Source organism: Gigantopelta aegis, chromosome 1, assembly GCF_016097555.1.
Source record: "Gigantopelta aegis isolate Gae_Host chromosome 1, Gae_host_genome, whole genome shotgun sequence".
In the NCBI taxonomy this organism is placed as follows: Eukaryota; Metazoa; Mollusca; class Gastropoda; order Neomphalida; family Peltospiridae; genus Gigantopelta; species Gigantopelta aegis.
The window spans coordinates 43,445,409-43,467,326 of record NC_054699.1 but is presented as its reverse complement, the minus strand read 5'-3'; the positions used below and the strand labels follow the sequence as shown (position 1 = coordinate 43,467,326).

The 21,918-nt window shown below is 39.1% G+C and overlaps 2 protein-coding genes across 3 annotated transcripts in view; one reads left to right on the top strand and one right to left on the bottom strand.

The window, feature by feature from the left end:
• LOC121375378 (protein ECT2-like) overlaps window positions 1–20,940 on the top strand; it is a 98,162-nt gene extending 77,222 nt beyond the window's left edge. Inside the window, exon 24 of one of the 2 annotated variants that reach the window (XM_041502804.1) lies at window positions 16,221–20,940. The gene's annotated coding sequence lies outside the window, so the exon portion shown is untranslated. Of the gene's footprint in view, window positions 1–1,431; window positions 1,984–16,220 lie in introns of those variants that run through there. The other variant, XM_041502811.1, reaches the window with a different exon arrangement.
• Window positions 1,566–3,202, bottom strand: LOC121382134 (DNA ligase 1-like). The gene is made up of 2 exons (XM_041511678.1): window positions 2,299–3,202; window positions 1,566–1,732 (listed from the first exon to the last, which is right to left on the bottom strand). The coding sequence occupies exons 1-2, from the start codon at window positions 3,200–3,202 to the stop codon at window positions 1,566–1,568; spliced, it is 1,071 nt and encodes a 356-aa protein (XP_041367612.1).
• Window positions 20,941–21,918: the final 978 nt, after the last annotated feature.

The window sequence follows — 21,918 nt, the reverse complement described above, 5'->3', positions numbered from 1 at the left end:
ATAGAGTACTTGACAATCACCCACTTGTATATTTACTTATTGAGGTGATTTCATCTAGAGCGTGGGATCTATCTTAGTCTATAGAGTACTTGACAATCACCCACTTGTATTTTTACTTATGGAGGTAATTTCATCTAGGGGGTTGGATCTATCTTAGTCTATAGAGTACTTGACAATCACCCACTTGTATTTTTACTTATGGAGGTAATTTCATCTAGGGGGTTGGATCTATCTTAGTCTATAGAGTACTTGACAATCACCCACTTGTATATTTACTTATGGAGGTAATTTCATCTAGGGGGTTGGATCTATCTTAGTCTATAGAGTACTTGACAATCACCCACTTGTATATTTACTTATTGAGGTAATTTCATCTAGAGGGTTGGATCTATCTTAGTCTATAGAGTACTTGACAATCACCCACTTGTATATTTACTTATGGAGGTGATTTCATCTAGGGGGTTGGATCTATCTTAAGCCCTGTTCTCATGCAGACATTTACTCTTGTAAGTATATTTGCGTATGGATTATAAATAGACCCGTGAGCAAAAGTATATTTACTTTGCGTTCACATGTAGAATTGTAGCAGGTGCAATTTGATATAAGCATAGCTCAGTTTTGTTCAAAACATCAGTTGGTTAATAGGATCCAACATGAACAGTTTACTGCTTGCAAAGAAGAAGAGAGATGTTCAGTATTGTTTAAGTACAAGTCTTCTTTTGGGGTTAACTCAGGAAAAGAGAATTTGGATGAGAGAGCGATCTCGTAACTGGTGGCAATACATTGTTAAGGAAACATTTGATAATGATCAGTGGATTGAAAACTTTCGTATGACAAAAGAAACATTCTATTTTCTATGTGAGGAGCTTCGTCCACATTTGTCAAAACTGGTTACAGCAGTGCGAGAACCACTCTGCCTGGACCATAGGGTTGCCATTGCTGTCTATTGGTTGGCCTCTTCTGTGGAATATCGAACTGTGGCAAATCTCTTTGGCGTTGGTAAAACAAGTGTTTGGAAGTGTATTCATGATGTCTGCACTGCTCTATCTGATTCTCTGTTATCGAAATATATCGTATTTCCAACCGATGCAGCTCTGAAAACCGTTATCGATGGATACAATGAGATTTGGGGTTTTCCGAACTGTGGAGGTGCCATCAATGGTACCCACATTCCAATCATCTGTCCTACCTCGGCACATGGAGATTACCTAAACAGAAAAGGTTGGTATTCAATAATCCTACAGGCAGTTTGTGATCATAGATACATTATAACAGACATAAATGTTGGTTGGCCAGGAAGAGTACATGATGCCAGGGTGTTTGGAAATTCAGAAATATTTTACAGAGGCGAGGTGAATGAAGTGTTTCCACAGTGGCTTAGGAAACTTAATTGTGGGGATAAAGAAATCACAATGCCTGTTGTCCTTCTAGGTGATGCTGCCTATCCAATGAAGAATTGATTACCGAAGCCTTACACTAACCAAATGAATCTAAGAATATCACAGAATGTGTTCAATTACAAGCCGAGTAGAGCTAGGATGACAATTGAAAATATGTTCGGGCGTTTAAAAGGTAGATGGAGATGTCTGCAGAAGAGACTGGATGTTGGTGTTGAATTTGCCAGTACCGTAGTCACAGCATGCACCATTCTTCACAACCTCTGAACTACGGAACGAACCACGCGTCTTTGTACAGGTAGAGGAGAATGGTGATGAAATGGATGGAATGGATACTGGGGAAGAAGCTCAAGTGAATGCCACAATTCTGAGAAATGATCTAGCAGCATATTTCGTGAATGGTTGAAAATGTACTTTGTATGATGTGATGAGGATGCTATCGGGATGACTGATTTTCTGAGTACGATTCATTTGTGTTTTAAATAATATACTATATATAAATAACAGACAAAATCTGTTTCTGTGTTATATTTTTATTTTGAAAAACAATTCGCCAAAAAATTCACAACGTTATGGAATTGCAATGGAAATAATGTCATTTACTATAATAATTAAATGGTTCGCTTCTTGTCCAAAGTAACAATAAAATCATGTGTACTCAATGTGGTATTTAAAACATCAATTTCAATTAAAACACAAATAAAGGAAAATACCACAAAACAATATGCCGACATCTGCGTTTTTTTTAAAGGAAGAAAGAAAATGTACTTGTAGCTCTCATTTAAAGTCATGTTTTACTACATTTGATGCAATGATTTACATATGGGTATAAAATATGATTCTCCTGTATCATCGTAAGAAATATTACACTGCCTACTAGCTGTCATATTATGCGGCGTACTGTAATGTTGAGGCATAGGGACTGGGTTGTGGGTATCATATGAAGAGGACGGGATGTTCTGTGGAAGTACATGTTGCGCATTCATTCTTCCAATTATCATTTGCATCATTCGGTACTGGTGCTCTCGCTCTTCACGTTTCTGTCTCTCTTCCGATTCAAGTCTCTGCTTCTCAATTTCTATTCTCTTCAGTTCGGCATCCGTTTTCTTGTTCTCTAATGCTAAAAGTGTGGTTTCAAATTTACTGTTGCTGTCTGCAAATGCTGTCATAACAGTTGACAAAGCAATTTCTAAACGTGTTTTCTTAGGCTTTATCTTTGATGATTTGTTTTCTTTCACATGCTGTTTACTCTTTGTTTTACCACTTTCCTTTATTTCTTCGTCCCCTTTCTTCTCTTTTTCGCCATCTGTACTTTCTTCATTTCGTCTGTCATTTATATTACTGTTAACATTATCATTGGCTGTAGAAGCAATGGGTTCTTTGTTATCAGTGTTGCTGTCATCAAGTAGTTCTGTATAGTCTATATTTTTGTCTTCTGTATCATCTAATGTGTCACTTTCTGAATCATCTATGCACGATATTGTTCTCTTTCTGTTCACGCTCTCTATTAATTTCACTGGCGACGATGCAGGACGTTGACCTAAAATGTCATTCAGTTTTGTATAAAACTTACAGAATTTTCTTCCGTTACCACTAATTTTCAGATTTTTCTTGCATTCCCTGAATGACCTTTTCAATGTGTGCATTTTAATTTTGCATGACAGCATTTGATAAATTGAGACATTGTTTCTTTTTGGATCATCTAATTGGTTTTCTACATCATTTTCCTGCCACAGGTTGAGTAAACATTCAGTTTCCTCGTCTGTCCACGATGAACCGCGTGTACCCTTTGCCTTCTTAGCCATTATCAATAAAGAAATTATGCAGTTTTAAAAATTAGTGCCGACTTAACTACTAGACAGTACTGGTCACGTGATGTCTGGCTGCCAGTGTCAGAAATGTCAAGATATGAGTCTGGTGAAATGGATTGAAATTGTGTCACGCCAGACGGTTGTGAAATCTGCATTTAGTTTTTTTACTCATGTGAGCAAATAACAAATCTGTTCTCATGGCAAGATTTGCGTATCTAGTAAATTTAGTTATACGCAAATATACTTTTGCATGACCTCTGTTGGTCGTGCAAATAAAATACATGAGTAAAAATAAACCCGTAAGCAAATGCGTTCTCATGACAGATATACTCACCGTAAGTATATTTACTTACGGGTTTATATATACTCACGTAAGTAAACAACGGCATGAGAACAGGGCTTTAGTCTATAAAGTACTTGACAATCACCCACTTGTATGTTTACTTATTGAGGTAATTTAGTCTAAAGGGTGGGATCTATCATAGGTAATTCTGCAGTATTTGTCGTTGCAATATTGACCTCTGATTATTATTTTTCCCATTCCAACCAGTTCCAAATCAATGTGCTCTAGTGATGTCGTTAAACGAAACAAACATTAACGTAACTTTTTAATTTTGTCTATTTTAATAATTGATAGCTGGATCTTATTGGCTTTGTGTTCATCCGATAACAAAGCGTGACCTGCGTGACATCACCTCCCACCTATATGTACTGGGGTCCAGTGTTGAGTACATTGTACTCAATGCTATTCATTCCAAAAGACATCAACCTCATGCCTTGTCTTGTAATAGCGATATCGATTCCTGTGCCAAATTTTCTTATTGGATTCAGCACGGGTAACAGTCATTTGAAGGTTTGGTTTTTTTTGGGGGGTAATGAATTGAAGAAAGAGCTAGTTATAACCAACACCATTGCAGTATTGACTTGCAGACATCGATTAGAGGTGATTTCATGGTGATGTGCATAAAAGACGACGGTTTGATTGAAATGGGATCTTGAAATCCACCGTGCTTTATCTCTGTTACATCATCATCGGACAAAACCCGATGGGTGATCGTGTGCCGATGAATTCTCATCTGTGAATAAATCCACGGAATGAAGTTTCCTTTTAATGTGCTACATGTACTGTGGATGCTTCTGCAAAATTAATCTGTTTTTAACACACACATCCCCCATCATCACCACCACCCCCAACCCCACCACTACCCCCAAAAAGCAAAAAACCCCAAAACAACCCTGGTATTGTTTTTAGTCAATAATCATTGACAGTCACAAATTGTATGTGTTCATTCGTTCAATCATTCAATCATTCATTCATTCATTCATGCTGTGTTTGGGATACATACATGTACTTATTTTGGACACAATGTTTGTTATCTTGGCTATGGTGGATTCTAAAGGCCTGCATTCATTCATCCATCCATCCATCCATCCATCCATCCATCCATCCATCCATCCATCTACCTCTATCTATCTATCTAACTATCTATCTACCTATCTACCTACCTACCTACCTACCTACCTACCTACCTACTTACCTACCTACCTACCTACCTACCTATCTATCTATGAAACATGCATCCACTCATTCCAGTTTAATTTCATGTTGATATTTAATCAAAGGACGCTTGAGGACAGATATTAGAGGTCTGAGAGAGAGAGAAATCTGTGTTAAGGCATGGCTCCTTGTCACGTAGCCCAGTGGTAAAGTGGTAGCTTGATGCACGGTCAGTCTAGGGTCGATCCCCGTCAGTGGGCCCATTAGGCTACTTCTTGCTCTAGCCAGTGCACTGGGTATATCAAAGGCCATGGTATGTGCTATCCTGTATATGGGATGGTGCATATAAAAGATCCCTTGGCAGTTACTACTAATGGAAATATGTAATGGTTTCAAATTTCCTCTAAGATTAAGTGTAAAAAGAAATGACCAACCGTTTGACATCCACTAACTTACGATTAGTACATCAATGTGCTCTAGTAGTGTTGTTAAACAAAACAAACTGTAACTTTGGAGGCTCCTTCCCAGTGGGCAGTGCACTCGCTCTGTCTAATAGTCGGTAGTGGGACACGAACCCAAGACCTACATGTACAAGGCCTTTTAATATTGTGGCTTAAACACGGCGTGCCTTTGGCTGGTGAAAAATGATTCGCTTTCTATTCCCATTGTTTTTAATCACACATTTACATGCAAATAGATAACAGAGCTGTCCACATAGTCTGGATTGGAATTACAGCTGGGCGGTATACCGTATATACCGTTCGGTATCGGTATCATGTCAATACCGATCTACAGTACCGAACAAATATCAAAAATACAATTTTTGTATTGAAAAATGTTTTATGTCATTTAGTAAAGCACTAACAATATCTGATTAACGTAAACTATCTCAAAAGAAGAGAGATGAGACCTTGTATGTGGAATTTAATTTTACTTAAATGAAATTAGTGGGTAATACTTATTAACTTGGGCATGCAGAGTATACCGAAAATACCACTCGATATCGGTATTTGTATCGGTACCGAATACCATAATGATACAGAGGTAAATCGTCCCAAAAATACCAATACCAAAACTGAAATTTCAATACCGCCCAAATACTTGTACCGCCTCCCACTGCTGACCTAGAGCTAGTTTCATCGGTTCAATTGGGGGTGGGGGGGGGGGGGGGTAAGGGGGCCTCCCACTGCTGACCCAGAGCTAGTTTCATCGGTGGGGGGTGGGGTGGGGGGGGGGGTGGAACAGGTAAGCACTGAGTTCAAATACTTGTACCGCCTCCCACTGCTGACCCAGAGCTAGTTTCATCGGTTCAATTGGGGGGGGGGGGGGGGGGGGGGGTGGAACAGGTAAGCACTGAGTTCAAATACTTGTACCGCCTCCCACTGCTGACCCAGAGCTAGTTTCATCGGTTCAGTTGGGGGGGGGGGGGGAGGGGACAGGTAAGCACTGAGGGTACCGCCTCCCACTGGGGCTAGGGGGGGGGGGGGGGGGGGGGGGGGGGGTGGAACAGGTAAGCACTGAGTTCAAATACTTGTACCGCCTCCCACTGCTGACCCAGAGCTAGTTTCATCGGTTCAGTTGGGGGGGGGGGGGGGGGGCGCAGGTAAGCACTGAGTTCAAATACTTGTACCGCCTCCCACTGCTGACCCAGAGCTAGTTTCATCGGTTCAGTTGGGGGGGGGGGGGGGGGGGGGGGGACAGGTAAGCACTGAGTTCAAATACTTGTACCGCCTCCCACTGCTGACCCAGAGCTAGTTTCATCGGTTCAGTTGGGGGGGGGGGTGGGGGGGGGGGGTGGTGGAACAGGTAAGCACTGAGTTCAAATACTTGTACCGCCTCCCACTGCTGACCCAGAGCTAGTTTCATCGGTTCAGTTGGGGGGGGGGGGGGGGGGGGGGTGGTGGAACAGGTAAGCACTGAGTTCAAATACTTGTACCGCCTCCCACTGCTGACCCGTAGCTAGTTTCAGTGGCTCAATGGGGGGGGAGTGGGGGGACAGGACGCCATATAACCGTAAATAAAAATGTGTTGAATGCGTCGTTAAATAAAACATTTCTTTCAATAGCCGATGATTAATAAATCAATGAGCTCTGGTGGTGTCGTTAAACAAAACAAACTTTTAACTTTTATTAGTGCCGGGGTATTCTTAAACACTTGGTTCTCTTCCACCTGTCAGTGGTCAGTTTTAACTTTTTTTAGTGCCGGGGTATTCTTAAACACTTGGTTCTCTTCCACCTGTCAGTGGTCAGTTTTAACTTTTATTAGTGCCGGGGTATTCTTAAACACTTGGTTCTCTTCCACCTGTCAGTGGTCAGTTTTAACTTTTATTAGTGCCGGGGTATTCTTAAACACTTGTTTCTCTTCCACCTGTCAGTTGTCAGTTTTAACTTTTATTAGTGCCGGGGTATTCTTAAACACTTGGTTCTCTTCCACCTGTCAGTGGTCAGTTTTAACTTTTTTTAGTGCCGGGGTATTCTTAAACACTTGGTTCTCTTCCACCTGTCAGTGGTCAGTTTTAACTTTTATTAGTGCCGGGGTATTCTTAAACACTTGGTTCTCTTCCACCTGTCAGTGGTCAGTTTTAACTTTTATTAGTGCCGGGGTATTCTTAAACACTTGTTTCTCTTCCACCTGCCAGTGGTCAGTTTTGCAAAGTTTTACCTTCTATGTGTATCTTGCTAGACTCTGATGTTGGAACCATCCCTTTTATTAGTGCCGGGGTATTCTTAAACACTTGGTTCTCTTCCACCTGTCAGTGGTCAGTTTTAACTTTTATTAGTGCCGGGGTATTCTTAAACACTTGGTTCTCTTCCACCTGTCAGTGGTCAGTTTTAACTTTTATTAGTGCCGGGGTATTCTTAAACACTTGTTTCTCTTCCACCTGCCAGTGGTCAGTTTTGCAAAGTTTTACCTTCTATGTGTATCTTGCTAGACTCTGATGTTGGAACCATCCCTTTTATTAGTGCCGGGGTATTCTTAAACACTTGGTTCTCTTCCACCTGTCAGTGGTCAGTTTTAACTTTTATTAGTGCCGGGGTATTCTTAAACACTTGGTTCTCTTCCACCTGTCAGTGGTCAGTTTTAACTTTTATTAGTGCCGGGGTATTCTTAAACACTTGGTTCTCTTCCACCTGTCAGTGGTCAGTTTTGCAAAGTTTTACCTTCTATGTGTATCTTGCTAGACTCTGATGTTGGAACCATCCCTTTTATTAGTGCCGGGGTATTCTTAAACACTTGGTTCTCTTCCACCTGTCAGTGGTCAGTTTTAACTTTTATTAGTGCCGGGGTATTCTTAAACACTTGGTTCTCTTCCACCTGTCAGTGGTCAGTTTTAACTTTTATTAGTGCCGGGGTATTCTTAAACACTTGTTTCTCTTCCACCTGTCAGTGGTCAGTTTTGCAAAGTTTTACCTTCTATGTGTATCTTGCTAGACTCTGATGTTGGAACCATCCCTTTTATTAGTGCCGGGGTATTCTTAAACACTTGGTTCTCTTCCACCTGTCAGTGGTCAGTTTTGCAGAGTTTTACCTTCTGTGTGTATCTTGCTAGGTTCTGATGTTGGAACCATCCCTTTATAATTTTTCAGGATTTTTTACTGCAAGTTCCTTACAGATCAACAATTAAAGACGTAGCATACATACATATATTAGGCATTAACAATAGAATATAACTTTAGAAATTGAACAGAAAAGTTGTAATTTAAGACAAAACTACTCCAACGACTAAGCCATGGACATTAAGTCGAATTTCACAAAGACATGCAAGACCGTTTTCTGAAACAACACCCAACATAAATGTTTTGTGTCGAATCAAACTAAGGCAGCATTGAAAGTAGTTGCATTAAAGCATTCAATAAAATGATGGGGTTTTTTCTTTTACAATAATAACAAATTACTGAATGTTTTTTTTTTCTTTTTTCTTCTTTTGTTATTTTTTAAAACTACATTATAAACTCTTAACTGGGATTAGCCAGAGGTTACGGCATCCGTACGACGCATGTTTTTGTAGACGTCATCTCCGCAGAGTCACTTAGTGTTTCTCAAAAACGATTGTTCTCTCACGTGCGTGCATTGTTAAGGAATTCTCCAAGCACAGGCCGCAGACAGTTTGAGTACCCTGCTGAGTCATCAGCCAGAAGAAGCTTTATGTGCTGATTAGGAGAGACGTTTTGTGGACGAGACAAATCAATAGACTTCCCACCAAACACAGATCTACTTTTACATGTCATTTCCACCTGTATGTGTTTCAGCTGTTAAAGCATAACACTTACTGGCGTTGTGACAAATTGTTTAAAATTGTTTAACAGTCGCATGTAATACATTTTGCTGGGGTTTGGGCACATGACAAGTCCTAGGTTTTGTTTGTTTGTTTGGGGTTTTTTTGGTGGGTGAAGTTGGATGTGGTTTGGAGGGGTATTAACCAATGTGTAAATTTGAAAATTGCATGTTTATTAACTTTTATGTGGGGACCATAAATTGTGTTGATTTCATGTTACTACATTGAGGTATTAATTTTGTTTGTCTTCTAATTTCTTTGTTTTTATTTATTATTGTGTGTGTGCATGTGCATGCACATGTACACACATACACACATGCACGCACACACACACATAGAGACAGTCAGACAGACAGACACACACACACACATTCTAACACACACACACACACACACTAACACACATACACACACATATAACATGCACACACACATACAAACACTAACACACACACTAACACACATACACACACAAACACACATAACAAGCACACACACATACAAATACACACACACACATACACACACACATACACACACATGCACGCATGCACACACAGTCAGACAGACACACACACTAACACACACAGAGACACACACTAACACATACACACTAACACACACAAACACACATATAACACGCATGCACACACACATACAAATACACACACACATACAAACACACACACACGCACATGTACACACACACACACACACTAACACACACAAACACACATATAACACGCACACACACATACAAATACACACACACACACACACATAGTCAGACACACACACACACACACACACATGCACACACACATAACACACATATAACACGTGCGCACACTTACAAATACACATACAAACACACACACACTTACGCACATGCACACACACACACACACGACACACTAATAGACGACTTTACAATAACAAAAGTACTAATAACAGGGTGGTCAAAATTTGAATTCACAATTTTTTTTATATTTGCCTGCAGTTGTAGTTTTAGAAGTATTTTAGCACTGACGTGCTGTAGATAAATGTATGGGGTAAATTTGGGAGGAAATATGGTATTGTGTATGTAAACATTTGACAGTTTTTCAGTTACATGGTACATTTCCATGTACCGGTATGTACATGTGGTACAATATGTACTGTTTTTAGCCCCATGGCACCTTGTTATTTGTGTGCCATGAACAAGTTTAAAGTTTTAAACTAAACGTTGGAATTTTAATATAATAGCTTTTAAGACAAATATATATTTTATTTGCAGTATTTACTTATAAGACAAAATAGTTTAGTTTTTTTCAATATGTTTTAACTGCAATCACCAACCTGTCACTTAAATCAGACTTTTGTTTTTGAACAAGCCAGGAGAGGGGGAAAATTGGAAGGGCAGGGGAGGAATGGAACCCCTAAACATATAAATATTAATAAATTATAATATGACTAGGTGTCTTGAGTGACAATTAAAGTTTAAGGTTTGTTTTGTTTATCAATATGACTAGAGCACACTGATTTATTAATCAATAGCGACTGAATGTCCGACTTTTGGAAATTCTTACATACATGTAAGGAGCCGAATATACGAAGCCTATTTTTCTTAAATGCAGGTGTTTAAGCATTGTAAATGTGTGTAGTTACACATGTGTAAGTCATAAACAGGCTGCGTAAATTTGGCCCATAGTCTTAAAGGCAACCCACTACATTTTTTGGGATCATGTCTATGTTCCCTCAGCTCCATGTTCCCTCAACTGACCCTAACCCTAAGGCTGAGGGAACATAGAGTTAAGGAACTGAAACCCTAACCTTGAGGGAACATAGAGCCGAGGAACCCTAACCCTAACCCTGAGGGAACATAGAGCTGAGGAACCTTAATCCTGAGGGAACATAGAGCTGAGGAACTCTAACCCTAACCTTCAGGGAACATAGAGCTGAGGAACCCTAATCCTAACCCTGAGGGAACATAGAGCCGAGGAACCCTAACCCTGAGGGAACATAGAGCTGAGGAACCCTAACCCTAACCCTGAGGGAACATAGAGCTGAGAAACCCTAACCCTGAGGGAACATAGAGCTGAGGAAGCCTAACCCTAACCCTGAGGGAACATAGAGCTGAGGAAGCCTAACCCTAACCCTGAGGGAACATAGAGCTGAGGAACCCTAACCCTGAGGGAACATAGAGCTGAGGAACCCTAACCCTGAGGGAACATAGAGCTGAGGAATCCTAACCCTGAGGGAACATAGAGCTGAGGAACCCTAACTCTGAGGGAACAGAGAGCTGAGGAACCCTAACTCTGAGGGAACAGAGAGCTGAGGAACCCTAATCCTAATCCTGAGGGAACATAGAGCTGAGGAACCCTAACCCTGAGGGAACATAGAGCTGAGGAACCCTAACCCTAACCCTGAGGGAACATAGAGCTGAGGAACCCTAATCCTAACCCTGAGGGAACATAGAGCTGAGGAACCCTAACCCTGAGGGAACATAGAGCTGAGGAACCCTAACCCTAACCCTGAGGGAACATAGAGCTGAGAAACCCTAACCCTGAGGGAACATAGAGCTGAGGAACTCTAACCCTAACCTTCAGGGAACAGAGCTGAGGAACCCTAACCCTAACCCTGAGGGAACATAGAGCTGAGGAACCCTAACCCTGAGGGAACATAGAGCTGAGAAACCCTAACCCTGAGGGAACATAGAGCTGAGGAACCCTAACCCTGGCCCTGAGGGAACATAGAGCTGAGGAAGCCTAACCCTAACCCTGGCAGGCCATCGGTCTACAGGCTGGTAGGTACTGGGTTCGGATCCCAGTCGAGGCATGGGATTTTTAATCCAGATACCGACTTCAAACCCTGAGTGAGTGCTCCGCAAGGCTCAATGGGTAGGTGTAAACCACTTGCACCGACCAGTGATCCATAACTGGTTCAACAAAGGCCATGGTTTGTGCTATCCTGCCTGTGGGAAGCGCAAATAAAAGATCCCTTGCTTCTAATCGGAAGAGTAGCCCATGTAGTGGCGACAGCGGGTTTCCTCTCAAAATCTGTGTGGTCCTTAACCATATGTCTGACGCCATATACCGTAACCGTAAATAAAATGTGTTGAGTGCGTCGTTAAATAAAACATTTCTTTCTTTCTTTCTTTCCCTAACCCTAAGGAACATAGAGCTGAGGAACCCTAACCCCGAGGGAACATAGAGCTGAGGAACCCTAACCCTAACCCTAACCCTGGGGAACATAGAGCTGAGGAACCCTAACCCTAACCCTGGGGAACATAGAGCTGAGGAACCCTAACCCTAACCCTAACCCTAACCTGAGGGAACATACAGCTGAGGATTCCTAACCCTGAGGGAACAGAGAGCTGAGGAACCCTAACCCCTAACCCTGAGGGAACAGAGAGCTGAGGAACCCTAACCCTAACCCTGAGGGAACATAGAGCTGAGGAAGCCTAACCCTAACCCTGAGGGAACATAGAGCTGAGGAACCCTAACCCTAACCCTGAGGGAACATAGAGCTGAGGAACTGTAACCCTAAGGAACATAGAGCTGAGGAACCCTAACCCCGAGGGAACATAGAGCTGAGGAACCCTAACCCTAACTCTGAGGGAACATAGAACTGAGGAACCCTAACCCTAACCCTGAGGGAACATAGAGCTGAGGAACCCTAACCCTGAGGGAACAGAGAGCTGAGGAACCCTAACCCTGAGGGAACAGAGAGCTGAGGAAGCCTAACCCTGAGGGAACATAGAGCTGAGGAAGCCTAACCCTGAGGGAACATAGAGCTGAGGAAGCCTAACCCTGAGGGAACATAGAGTTGAGGAACCCTAACCCTGAGGGAACATAGAGCTGAGGAACCCTAACTCTGAGGGAACAGAGAGCTGAGGAACCCTAACCCCTAACTCTGAGGGAACATAGAGCTGAGGAACCCTAACCCTGAGGGAACAGAGAGCTGAGGAACCCTAACCCCTAACTCTGAGGGAACAGAGAGCTGAGGAATCCTAACCCTAACTCTGAGGAAACAGAGCTGAGGAACCCTAACCCTAACCCTAACCCTGAGGGAACATAGAACTGAGCCCCATTTTTTCACGAGTCGCCCTATCTTAGACACCAAACAGCTGTAGTTTAAGATGTACTCATACCAACATTCCACTTTCCACTCCCGTTCACTCGCCACCAAGAAAACCAATTTGATAAAAAGTACAGAGCAATTTTTCTTGTATGACTGACAGGCCTGTAGTCTCGGTGGAGGACAAGACACACCAGTAAAGACCATTTCACTGAGCAGCTGTCGAGCCGTAATATATATCACGAGACCCAAGAGCCGCAGCCTCAGCCCAGGCCCGGTCCCGCGGGGACACCATTGTAGATTAACTGTCATGGAATAATAATTTCTCCAGCCGCCCATACACGGAATGGCGTAATGAGAGACTGGGACGCTGCACGCGCGACCACTTCCGTTGTCTCAGCGTCGCAGCGGCAGTGCAGGTCCGTCGTGCTGTGTCATGGAAGCTGAAAATAACTGCGGTGTAATGGTGTTCTGAACGTGGCCATTGTTCTCCAGGGTGCAGTGAAACGTAGTGATTTATTCATATTGTTTTGACATGGTTGTGGGTTAATGTTGGCCAGATAAATAAGATGTATACTAGATGCAGTTTTATGATGTTTAACGACACCACTAGAGCACATTAATAATTACCTTAATCATCGGCTATTGGATGTCAAACATTTGGTAATTTTGACATATTATAGTCTTAGAGAGGAAACCTACTACATTTTTCAATGGGGAGCAAGGGATCTTTTATATGTACCATTATAAAACAGACAGTGTAGCACATACCACAGCAGGGTTTCTGTCAGAGGGTAAAACGGGTATGGCGCCATACCCAAATTTTAACCTTTTGACAAAATTAATTACTCTTTATCATTACTGTGTGATTTTCTTAACCCTAACCCTAAACCTAACTCATTTTCTTTCTGGAGGAGGTCCCCATACTCCCTGTCAACTGCAGTTGCATTCAGCACACATATTGTAAATATTCAAATTCCATAGCGCCATATCCAAAAATATCTTTCTGGCAGACACTCTGCACAGCCTTTGATATACCAGTCATGGTGCACTGGTTGGAACAAGAAAAATAGCCCAATGGGCCACCGACGGGGATCGATCCTATACCGAGCACTTTACCACAGGGCTACGTCCCACCCTGTATGCTTAATATATGTAAAACTGTAAAACTGTAAATGTAGTTAAATAAAAAACATTTTAAATGATAAAATTTACAGGAACCTATGTCACATAAATATTTGTGAAAAATACAATGTGTTACACCTTTATTAATATGCAAGTACACGTATTTTAGTTGCTAAGAAACCCAATTCAGATGTCTTTGTTCAGACAGGTACACATGTACTAGTATTGTGAATAAACATCAAAAGGTCCTCCCTTAAAGGGGCTGGACATAGCCCAGTGGTAAAGCGCCCGCTTGATGCGCGGTAGGTCTGGAATCGATCCCTGTCGGTGGACTCGTTGGGCTATTTCTCGTTCCAGCCAGTGCACCACGACTGGTATATCAAAGGCCGTGGTGTGTACTACCCTGTCTGTGGGATGGTGCATATAAAAGATCCCTTGCTACTAATCGAAAAGAGTAGCCCATGAAGTGACAGTGGGTTTCCTCTCGCTATATGTGTGTGGTCCTTAATCACATCTCTGACGCCATATAACCGTAAATAAAATGTGTTGAGTGTGTTGTTAAATAAAACTATTCCTTTCTTCCTTCCTTCCTCCCTTAAATAAAAAACACATCTGAAATAAATCAGTCATGTGTACTCTTAAAATTATTATTTGAGGCAATTCTAATTATAAAAATTATATTAATATACTGTTGTGTACATGTAACTGCCAGACAGTAAATTAATTGTAATTTAACACACAGACATTTGAGAGTATTTTAATTCCTTTTTTTTTTCTTTTTTTCTTTTTTTTTTAACCAGATATATTACAAATTTATGTATATACACACATGTCATCATTTATTTATTATTCGAACGGTGATCTGTGAAGGGAAAACAGATTTCAGTTGACAAGAAAACTCTTCTGGGACTAACTGGTGGTTGTGTTAGTTTACAGAGACACAACAATGCCATGCTAATGTTCAATGTCACAGCTGGCGGGCCTGCACAGAATTGTTTTGTAGCGTATCGTATCGGACTCGTAAACCATCACTCGAGATGTCATTGATTATAGTCGCCAGGCTGTGGGGATAAGATAGGTTGACAGTAATACACACAACACGATATCGAAGGTGTCTATTCACATTCCGACTCTAAAGAGAATACTTGTTGAGTTAGGGGTGGTTGGAGGGTGGGGGGTGGGGTGGGGGCAGGAGGGAGGAGAGAACCATGCTATTGTTAAGAAGTATGACTAGATAGGTTGACAATACTGACACGTTTGTTCATAGGGTAGAACATTACAATTTACAACACCCCAGCACATTGTTTAGTTTATGATTATCAGTGGTATCATATGGTCGATCCCCGTCGGTGGGCCCTATTGGGCTGTTTCTTTTTCCAGCCAGTGCGCCACAACTGGTACATCAAAGGTCGTGGGATGGTGCATATAAAAGATCCCTTGCTACTAATGGAAAAATGTAGCTGGTTTTCACTCTAAAATTATGTCAGAATTACCAAATGTTCGAGATCCAGTACCCGATGATTAATAAATCAGTGTGCTCTAGTGATGTCGTTAAACAAAACAAATGCTTTAGCACCATATAGCTACTTTGTTATTGTCAGTTAGCAGTCGGTATCCCACATGTGACCAGTGTTAATAACCTTACCTCACCTGATTTCACCTTTGTGTTTTCTTTCTTTTTTCATCCATTCATTTATCTTGAAAAACGATCCTCCACATTTTGGTGGAGTATACTCATCTCAAAGAAACTACAAAAGATATGTTTGGACAACGAGGTGTGATGGAATCATTTCGACTCCATCCAGAACTTATATTACAATTTCTTCGAGATACTGACTTTTATTCTAAATTTTATCTATCTGTGATATTTGTATTTTTTGCACAGTTTTTTTTACACTGTTTTTATTTAACTGTTGAATTTTTTATATTGATGTTGATCATCACTTTATTTATTTGCATTTACTATAGTTTGACACCCAGTAGCCGATGTATTTTTCATTCTGGGATGTCGTTAAACATCTATTCTATTCTATTCTATTTTCTTTTTTTTTCAGACTGATGTCGGATAACTACATGTATATATTGGTTGGTGCTATGTACACAGGAGAGCCACCACAAAACCACACATGTGAAACGGGTACTGACCTACCCCAGATTATCCCTCGTCTGCAAGGTCAAGGTCACAGCAAGTTCTTATAGAAATAGAGAAGACAGCTGCTATAAAATGTTTTAAAAACATTGTCGACTGCGTGACTCGGGATAGACGCATATTGACTCGGGATAGACGCAGACTAAAGACCGTTGTTATGTGAACGTGTCTGCTTCAGTTCGGCAAGGGATCAGAGACGTTGAAACCTGTTCAACTTTGAAACTGTGTGCGGAGTGTCTGCATCCATTACAGATATTAGGGAAACCAGGCATTAGTTGATGAAACTTATTGATGAGTTAAATGTGTTAATTAACTGCATTGATGATTTGAAAAGAATCGGTCATTTATTTTGGTGCCAAATTCACAAGCCTATTTACAATGTGTCTTCAACCACTTCTGCCATTAAAGATTTCTGTTCTTTTTCACCTAGTTGTATACATTAAATATAAAATAAGATATCTTTTATATAATAGGGATAGAAATTTTTGGTATATGTAAATACACGTTAAGTGGCAATAAATTTGTCATGTATGAAGAGAGTATAAGCAAAATATTGTGGAAATATATCAAGTTTACCTATATACAACACATTTGAAATTTTATTCATGTATAGGCCTACTATCTGTGTCAAGTGCCTGTATGTTTTTATTTCAAAGAAAGCCTAGTTCAGTTTTTTTTTTTTTTTAAAGAAGTCAAATCCTGCATTAAAATTGCTTCCTGTTTTTTTTTGCTAAGATGAAAAGGGACCAAGAGATAACTCTCTTGAATAGTTATAACTATGCAGCTAATAATAGTCTTATTCAATTTACTGTGCTAGCGCAACAACAATGCTATACAACCCTGAGTTATAACCTTGAGGTCATATCACATTGTTGTTGTGCTAGCACTAGTTAAGTATGAATAATAAAAAATAAAATAAAATATAATTTTATTATCTAAAGTTAACCTTTAACACAGGCTCGTGATTTTTTTTAAGCCTTTATTTCATACTGCTGGGTATTTTTTGCATAACATAATTTTCATAATCAGAGTTGATTTGGTCTGCAATGCTTTAAAAGTTACTTTTATTAAAGTACATGTTTGATATAAAGGTTTCGGCTTTTTAAATGGGCTTCACATCCTTCTAAGAAATTATGTAGGGTAAAAAAAATTATATAGTTGTGCCCCATTACCACTGAGACTAGTTAATTCTGGATTCTGTTTTTAGTCTGGCCAGATTACTGAAGCCGGCTTTATATCATTTAAATTGTATGTTGTATCCCCTGGGATCAAAGTATCCAATGTATGGATGGCAATATTGATGGAAAAATATATTTATGTGATGGAGCAGTTTGCATGAGTGAACGCTGTAAGTTTGGCTTCAAAGTGGGCGACCGATTTTTTGTTTTAATTTACAGTGTGACTGTTTTATTTAATGTTGCAGTGAACTGTCCAAACTATATTTACGTAGAATTGATAAATAGCATACTGTCTAAATCATACTGATATATAATTGACAAATAGCATACTGTCTAACACATATTGATATGCAATTGACATTTATAGCATACTGTCTAAATCATATTGATACGGAATTGACATTTATAGTATACTGTCTATATTATACTGATATGCAATTGGCATTTATAGTATACTGTCTATATCATACTGATATGGAATTGACATTTATAGCATACTGTCTAAATCATACTGATATGGAATTGACAAATAGCATACTGTCTAAAACATATTGATATGGAATTGACATTTATAGTATACTGTCTAAATCATATTGATGTGGAATTGACAAATAGCATACTGTCTAACACCTATCGATATGGAATTGACATTTATAGTATACTGTCTAAATCATATTTATATGGAATTGATAAGTAGCAGTGTACTGTCCAAACCACACTAACGTGAAATTGACAATTAGTATAGTGTCTAAATCATACTGATGTGGAATTGACAAAGAGTGTATTGTTTAAACAATATTGATGTGGAATTATCAAGTGGTATAATGTCTAACCTATATAAATACAGGATTGATAAATAGTATACTGTCTAAACCATCGTGATGTGGATTTGATAAATAGTATACTGTCTAAATCATATTGATATGGAATTGATAAGCATTGTAATTTTGAATACATACTGATACAGAATTGACAAATAGTATACTGTGTAAACCATATGATGATTGACAAATAGTATACTGTCTAAACCATACTGATAATTGACAAATAGTATACTGTCTAAACCATCGTGATGTGGATTTGATAAATAGTATACTGTCTAAACCATCGTGATGTGGATTTGATAAATAGTATACTGTCTAAACCATCGTGATGTGGATTTGATAAATAGTATACTGTCTAAATCATATTGATATGGAATTGATAAGCATTGTAATTTTGAATACATACTGATACAGAATTGACAAATAGTATACTGTGTAAACCATATGATGATTGACAAATAGTATACTGTCTAAACCATACTGATAATTGACAAATAGTATACTGTCTAAACCATACTGATAATTGACATAGTATACTGTCTAAATCATACTGATAATTGATAAATAGTATACTGTGTAAACCATACTGATAATTGATAAATAGTATACTGTCTAAACCATACTGATAATTGACAAATAGTATACTGTGTAAACCATACTGATAATTGACATAGTATACTGTGTAAACCATACTGATAATTGACAAATAGTATACTGTCTAAACCATACTGATAATTGACATAGTATACTGTCTAAATTATACTGATAATTGACAAATAGTAGACTGTCTAAACCATACTGATAATTGACAAATAGTATACTGTCTAAACCATACTGATAATTGATAAATAGTATAGTCTAAACCATACTGATAATTGACAAATAGTATACTGTCTAAACCATACTGATAATTGACAAATAGTAGACTGTAAACCATACTGATAATTGACAAATAGTAGACTGTGTAAACCATACTGATAATTGACAAATAGTAGACTGTCTAAACCATACTGATAATTGACAAATAGTAGACTGTCTAAACCATACTGATAAGTGGAATTAACCAGCGGTGTAATGTCTAAACTATATCAATACAAGACTGACAAATAGTACTGTATACTGTCTAAACCATATTGATGTGGAATTGATAAGTATTGTAATGTCTAAACTATATCAATACAAGACTTGACAAATAGTACTGTATACTGTCTAAACCATATTGATGTGGAATTGATAAGTATTGTAATGTCTAAACTATATCAATACAAGACTGACAAATAGTACTGTATACTGTCTAAACCATATTGATGTGGAATTGATAAGTATTGTAATGTCTAAACTATATCAATACAAGACTGACAAATAGTACTGTATACTGTCTAAACCATATTGATGTGGAATTGATAAGTATTGTAATGTCTAAACTATATCAATACAAGACTTGACAAATAGTACTGTATACTGTCTAAACCATATTGATGTGGACTTGATAAGCATTGTAATGTCTAAACCATATAAATACAGGATTGACCGGTTTTAATAGTGTCAGTCATTGTAGAGGTTTTCTAGTTGCCAGTGCATACGACTAACAATTTATTTATTCCAACAATGTGTACTGTACACCTTTCACTTGTGATGTACGATTGAAAATGCACAGTCTCACACGGGGAACTCGTTTAGTATTCTCTATTTATCCTATAACTTGCCCATGATATCCATGTTATAAACCCATGTGATAATGTAGTGTATTAACTCGGTTAATAATGGTATGCAAATTTAAACGTATATGCTAATTTGCAAGGTCACTAGGTAATAATGTGTTACTGTGGATGGGTCATTTGTTTACAAGCCAACAAGACCTGTATACCTGAGCGTGCGGTTTTCATAAGATGTAGTTAAAATACGTGACGTGAAACTAATTTGAAACTAATTTGTGCTAATCGTCATGAGGTGACTTTACTACTGTGATTTAGTAAATATCAAATTAAAATGTTATTTAGAAGTGTTATAGGATAAATAGAATTCGCTACTTGTGTTTTTCAATATGTAAAACATGAACCTCGTCTAGTTAATCGCATTTGTCTCGGCAGAGCCTCAACAAATACGATTAACGTAGACTCAGTTGATATTTTACGTATTAAAGAACACTTGTCACGAATCCTCAGTGTATACAATTCTTGGAAGTCCACGCTGGTAATGTGGTGTGGAGAAGGAATGTTTTGTTCACTATTGTGTTGTGATGTGCTGTGCCATTTTGTAAACTTTTAAATCCATAGACTGCATTTTGTGGCAAAACCCTTTCCAAGTTGCAAGTGTTAATGGTGGTAACTTGCTACATGGGTTCATGAGGTGATGTACCAAAGAACTGATTTTCATAATCAGATGTCCTATTGTGATACTGTTTCTCAACTTCAGCTTCCTCTCACAATCATTTGCACTCATTAAGTCATATTTCACAAAATATTTTGAGTGTATTGTATCAGTAACCAGTTAAGACCCAGTACTATAAATAAATAAAGTTAAAGTTAGTTTGTTTGGTTTAATGACACCCGGCACCACTAGAGCACATTGATTAATTAATCATCAGCTATTGGATGTCAAACATTTGGTAATTCTGACTCGTAGTCATCAGAGGAAACCAGCTACATTTTTTCTAATGCAGCAAGGGATCTTTTATATACACTTTCCCAGACAAGAAAGCACATACCACGGCCTTTGTCCGGTTGTGGTGCACTGGAACAAGAAAAAACATAATGAGCTGAATGGATCCACAGAGGTCCTGAGACACAAGCACCTCAGGGGAGCACTCAACCGACTGAGCTAAAATAACGCTATCTCCCCTTTCCCCACCCCCCACCCCAATAAATAATTGCCAATGGTTAATTGTAATAAATTAAAGTCATTGTGGTGGCTGACACAGAAAGCATAGATGTACAGACTCCTATTTTTGTAGTGGGGGGAGGGGGGGGGGTACTTGCAAAAATACTCAAAATGATTAAAATTTCTTCTGTACAAAGAAAGGTAAATAATGTTTTTAGTTGCTAAAAATTGGAATATCTCAAATGTGTTTGTTAGTATTGGCCATTTTTTAATGTCTGTCAGTTGATTTCCAAAGTGATATTTAATCAATTTCATTCATTCATTCATTCATTCATTCATTCATTTCAACTTATTTCCATGCTTATATCCAATTAAAGTTCAAGCATGTTGTCCTGGGCACACATCTGGGCTATCTGTCCAGGACAGTGAGTTAGTTGTTAGTTGTTAGTGGTTAGTGAGAGAGAAGAGGGTGTAGTGACCTTACACCTACTCATTGAGTCGTTAAAACTCGCTCTGGGTGGGAGCCGGTACCGAGCTGCAAACCCTTATGTCTTATGTCCTATGGCTTAACCACGGTGCCACCGAGGCCGGTATTTAATGAATGCATAATAAATGAGAATCTTCCATGATGTGAAGGTCTGAAATGACCTAAACAAGATTATTAAAATGGTTCTCATTGATAAATAATAAAGTATGTTATGTGTATGCACTTTATCCATTTTGACACAAGTGAATTTGTACCCATTAATTACCTGCAACTTTCATTTTCACAGATACATCA

Excerpts from the sequence above, each read along its gene's own strand:
- LOC121382134 (XM_041511678.1), bottom strand. The coding sequence starts at position 3,202 with ATGGCTAAGAAGGCAAAGGGTACACGCGGTTCATCGTGGACAGACGAG. Across the intron at positions 1,733-2,298 it reads CCCTATGCCTCAACATTACA|TATCCATTCCATCCATTTCA; the intron begins GTACGCCGCATA and ends CTTCTTCCCCAG.